We start from the raw sequence: 4,707 nt of genomic DNA, 5'->3' as shown, positions 1-4,707 counted from the left end.
CTGGGTGCTCACACGTGTGTCCCCTGGGTGCTCACATGTGTGTCCCCGGGGGTGCCCGGTGGCTGCAGCTCCAGGTGTTCACACCCGTGCGAGGGCACGGCCCTGCAGGCACACACGTGTTCCTGTGCCCGTGTGTCTGTCCCTTCCTGTGTCCGTCCCTTCCCGTGTGTCTCTGCGTGCCCACAGCTCTACCATCCACGTCTACCTTCCTCCAAGCCCACAACCTGCCCGGTGCCCACATGTGTCCCGTGTCTGTGGGTGTTTCTGTGCCTTCACAGGTCCCCCTTGCCCACACACGTGCTGGGGAGGTGGGTCCCCACCCGTGCCCCCTACCTTGCATCTTGGCAGCGGCGATGACGTCCCCCGCAGACATGCTGGAGACGTTCACCAGGTACACAGGGCAGTGGGTCTGTGGTGGAGAGTGGGTCAGTGGCACCGTCCCTGTGGCACCCCGGCTCCGTGGGGACCCCGCCGTGGCACTGAGGCGCCCGCTCTGAGCCCACCCCACGCTCGGGACCACTCACCCTGTTGGCGATGGTGATGACACGGTGCGTGGCCTCGGCTTCCAGCTGCGGAGAGAGCCAGCAGTGACACGTGTGGCAGGGCACAGCGGCACCCAAGGGCAGGTGGGGGACACGGTGATGGGTGGGATGTCCCAGATCACCCCAGCCACGACCCGTGCCACCGCCACGGTGACACGGTGACACCAGACATCACCTACCTCCTCGGGCCGGCTGATCTCGATGCCCTCCGGCCCCGTGATGCCCAGATCCAGCGCTTCCTTGGCTCCCTGAGGGATTCGGGGGGGGTCAGGGTGGGGGTCCTGCTGCCCCGGGCTGGGGGCCCGTGGCACCCCCCCGTCCCCCCGTGCTCACCTCAGCCACCAGCTCCCCGTTCTCGGCGTGGACGCGGGCGATGGCGCCGAAGTCGCGGCAGGCGCGCAGGACCTGGTAGAGCTCGCTGTCCCGCAGCATGTACAGGTCCTTGTAGGTCATGAACATCTGGAAGGAGTTCACCCCCTTCTCCCGCACCAGCGTCTCCATCTCTGCCTTCACCTGTGCCAGGACGGGGAGCTCAGTGTGGACCCGCTCCCCACATGCCATGAGGGGCCCCGTCGCGGGGCAGGGACACACACACCCCACTGGGGACGTGGGATTTGTGGGTGATTGGGGGAGCGACAGCTGCTGAGGGGCGTGGAGGGGATTTTCTCACACCCCAGGGGGGCACTCGCTCCATCCCTCCACTCCCTGCTCTGTCTGGGGGGGTCGGGGCCGGGGTCTGATCCCCCTCTGGCAGCTTTGGGGGGATTGCAGGGGCTGAGCGTGCTGTGGGATGTGCTCCAGGCACCAAGCCCCCACCGCCATCCCCACGGGGGTCACGCTGCAGGTTGGGGTCCCCCCCCAAACTGGGACCACCCTCCCTGGGCACCCCGATCCTCCCTTTGGAGCAGCACCACCTTCCCTACCCAGCGAGGGGCTCGGCCTCGCAGGGACCCCCTGCCCCAGGGGAACCCCTGAGCCCCTGCCCTGCTGAGCCCGGCTCAGGGCAGCTCAAAAGGCAGCCCGGGGGCTCAGCCCACCTCCCGGGCAGCTAATGGGATCAACGGGGCTGGGAATTAGTCCCACAGCAGCTGCTCCCGGGCTCCCGGAGCCGCGCCGGACTCACCTTGGGCGCCCACCAGGTGATGCCCATGTGCAGGGCGTAGTCACAGCACACCTTGGGGTCGGCCAGGCTGCGGCACTTCTCGTAGGCGTCCAGCAGCGACGTCTCCTTGTCGGGCAGGACGTGGCCGATGATCATCGTCGTGCCCCCCACCAGCGCTGCCTGCGGGGGAAACAGGGACCGCGGTGGGGGGGGGGGCGGGATCCATCCCCTCCCCGCTGCCGGCACCGATCCTGCCCGGCCGTGAGCCGGGGGAGCCCTCAGGTGCCACATTTGGGAATGGCATTGCCCGCAGGCAGGGAACACGTTTGGGGGGCCACATTTGGGAACGGCAGGCAGGGAACACGTTTGGGGGGCCACATTTGGGAACAGCATTGCCCACAGGCAGGGAACACGTTGGGGGGGCCACATTTGGGAACGGCATTGCCCACAGGCAGGTGGGGGGGGCCCTGGGTGCAGGCAGGGACCCCCCCCACGTCCCTGGCCCCGCCCACAGCTGCCCGTTTGCAGCAGCACATCTGGGCACGCAGCACATCTGCACAGCCCCATCCTGTCACCCCCCGTCCCCGCCGCACAACCCGCCGGGTTTGGGGGGCCCGGCAGCCCCCCCGGCACAGAGCCCCGCGCGGGGTGGGGCCGCGGGGAGCCCCCCCGGCGCGGCGTGGGCGGCAGGGCAGGCGCTGTGGCACCGCCGGTGTCCCCGGCTCACCCAGCCCCGCTAATCCCCAAAGCTCCTTTGCCCATCGGCCCTCACGGGAGGCGCCGGCGCGGTGCCACGGGGCGGGTGATGGTGATGGGAAGCAGGCCTGGCACGGGGTGGGCGCTGCACCGGCCCCTGTCCCCCCCCCCAGGGACCCCATCACCGAGCCCCCCGCCCAGGGACACCCCGGGGACAGGCACGGCCAGCGCCGGCCTGGCACAATGGCTGCTCTGTGCGGGCACTGGGGACAGCGGGACGAGCCGCAGGGACAATCCTGTGCTGGCCCCTCGACACCCCCAGGCAGCGGCACCCGGTACGTGGTGCCACCGACGCAGGGAGGGCAGAGGGTCCCCGAGCTGGCACGGGGTGCCACGGCCCCAGAGCGGGAGGAGGGTGCTCGCAGGAAGGGGACGTGATGGATGGGGACATGGGGACGTGATGGATGGGGGACGTGGGGACGGGCGGTGCCACAGCACAGCGCTGCTCTGGAGCTGGTGCTGCCGGGGATGCCTGCGCTGCCGGGGCAGAGAGCGGCACCACACCACACCACACCACATCACACCACATCACACCACACCACACCACCAGAGCGGGAGGCAGACCACCACACCAGGGGCTCAGGGCGCGGGGGGTACCTTGGTGCCGTGGTAGAAGTCGTCGACGCAGGTGGCGTTCATGAAGGTCTGGTGGAAGTGGGTGCTGGTGTCGATGCCGCCCGGGATGACGAGCTTGCCGGTGGCGTCGATGACCTTGGCCCCGCCGGGGATCATCAGCTCGCGCCCCACTTGCTGGATGATGCCGTTCTCGATGTAGACGTCGGCCTCGAGCGTGCAGTCGTCGTTCACCACCTTGCCCCCCTTGATGAGGATCCTCATGGTGGCCGCGTTGGCCATCATGGTGCTGCGGGGCAGGGGCGGGGCCGGGGTGACCACCAGGAGCTCCCCGTGGCCGGGGGGGGGGTCACCCCATTGCCCACCCTTGCTGGGGATGCCCCCGGTGCAGGGCTCGGGCTGCACATCCTCCATGGGCCGTGCCAATGGATTATCCTGGGAAATCCGCAGAGTGGAGGGGCCCTGGCACCGAGCCGGGGGCTCCCACCCCACTGAGCCCCCTGCTCCGGTGACACCAGTCTGCACTCTGGCCAGTGCCACCCCTCCCGTGGTCCCTGCACCCAGAGCAGGGCTGCTGGACCCCATCCCTGCCCGTCTCCCATTGCCCCCACAGCTGCCGGTGCCACGAGTGCTGAGGGGACACTACTTGGTGTCCCCATGAGGTGACAGCACTCACGCCTGGGCCAGGCTGCCTACCTTGCCCCTGTGGGTGACTGGGACTGGCACAGAGAGCACCAGGACTGGCACCACCCGAGGGGGTCTCTGCCCAGAGCCCCGCACGGTGCCAGCCCTGCCGGAGACCCCCGCACTGCCCCAGCACTGCCCGAGCCCCCCTGGCAGCGAGGGGCGTCCCCAGACACGATCAATGAGTCATTTGGTGAAGGTCAAACACCATCGACCTGTTGGGGCGGGGACAGCACGTGCCAGCTGTGCCCACTCGGGGGGCGTGAGGTGGGCTGGGACCCCACCAGAACCCCCAACCCAGAGACCCCACTGCAGGAACCCCCAGGGACCCCTCCGCCAGACAAAGGCCAGGGAACCCACGTGCGCAGCGTGGCACAGCCCGGCGGTGCTGGCACGATGCTGGCACCAGGAGCCCCTCCTGGGCCGGCTCCTGCCCCGGGGCTGCGCGGTGGCAGTGCCAGCCCTGCCGTGGGTGAGCCCGGTGCCAGCCGGCGCCTCCCTCACCCCGCTGCCCTCGCTCCGGAACAGGGGAGCAGGAGCAGCTGCCGGGGTCCCGCGGGCAGCCAGCCCCCCTCGGGAATGTCGCTGGCATGCACAGCTGTGCCACTGCTGAGGGACCCTCCCTCAGGACCCAGGCGGGGTGGCAGTGACCCCGTGCAGCGCGCCAGGTCTCCGTGGCACGCCGGGCACTCGTCACCCCAGCCCAGTTGGTCCCACGCCCACATCTGCCCCCAGTTCTGCCTCAAGCACCGAGGCAAGACGCTGCCCCACATGAGGGCTGTGCTGGGGGGCACCCAGACCCACGGCACCGCCGCCAGGGATGAGGGGAATGACGGGCACAAGGAGGATGAGGGGTTCGGCCCCCAGCCAGGGACCCTCCGAGTGCCCTCGTCAGCCAGGGTGGGCCAAGACCCCAGGGGCTGAGACCCACCTGGGTGGGGTGGGACCAGAGGGGACGAGCCGGTGCCCACAGTGCCACCGCAGTGCCCACCGCCCCCACGACCCCCGGGGACGCCAGGGCAGGGCTGGGCCAGGCAGGAGGATGCAGGA

At 70.0% G+C, this 4,707-nt stretch overlaps 1 protein-coding gene across 1 annotated transcript; it reads right to left on the bottom strand.

Moving 5' to 3' along the window:
- Positions 1-116: 116 nt before the first annotated feature.
- Positions 117-3,289, bottom strand: LOC113961540 (dihydropyrimidinase-related protein 5-like; the record flags this gene model as incomplete). Its single annotated transcript, XM_027671954.1, has 6 exons — positions 2,998-3,289; positions 1,666-1,824; positions 876-1,055; positions 722-790; positions 525-569; positions 117-409 (listed from the first exon to the last, which is right to left on the bottom strand). Coding segments are annotated over exons 1-6 (1,007 nt in total), but the record flags the coding sequence as incomplete, so codon positions are not given.
- Positions 3,290-4,707: the final 1,418 nt, after the last annotated feature.

Source organism: Neopelma chrysocephalum, unplaced genomic scaffold (genome assembly GCF_003984885.1).
Source record: "Neopelma chrysocephalum unplaced genomic scaffold, ASM398488v2 Primary Assembly neopelma1_97230, whole genome shotgun sequence".
NCBI classification, from domain to species: Eukaryota; Metazoa; Chordata; class Aves; order Passeriformes; family Pipridae; genus Neopelma; species Neopelma chrysocephalum.
This window is presented reverse-complemented; position numbering and strand designations above follow the sequence as displayed.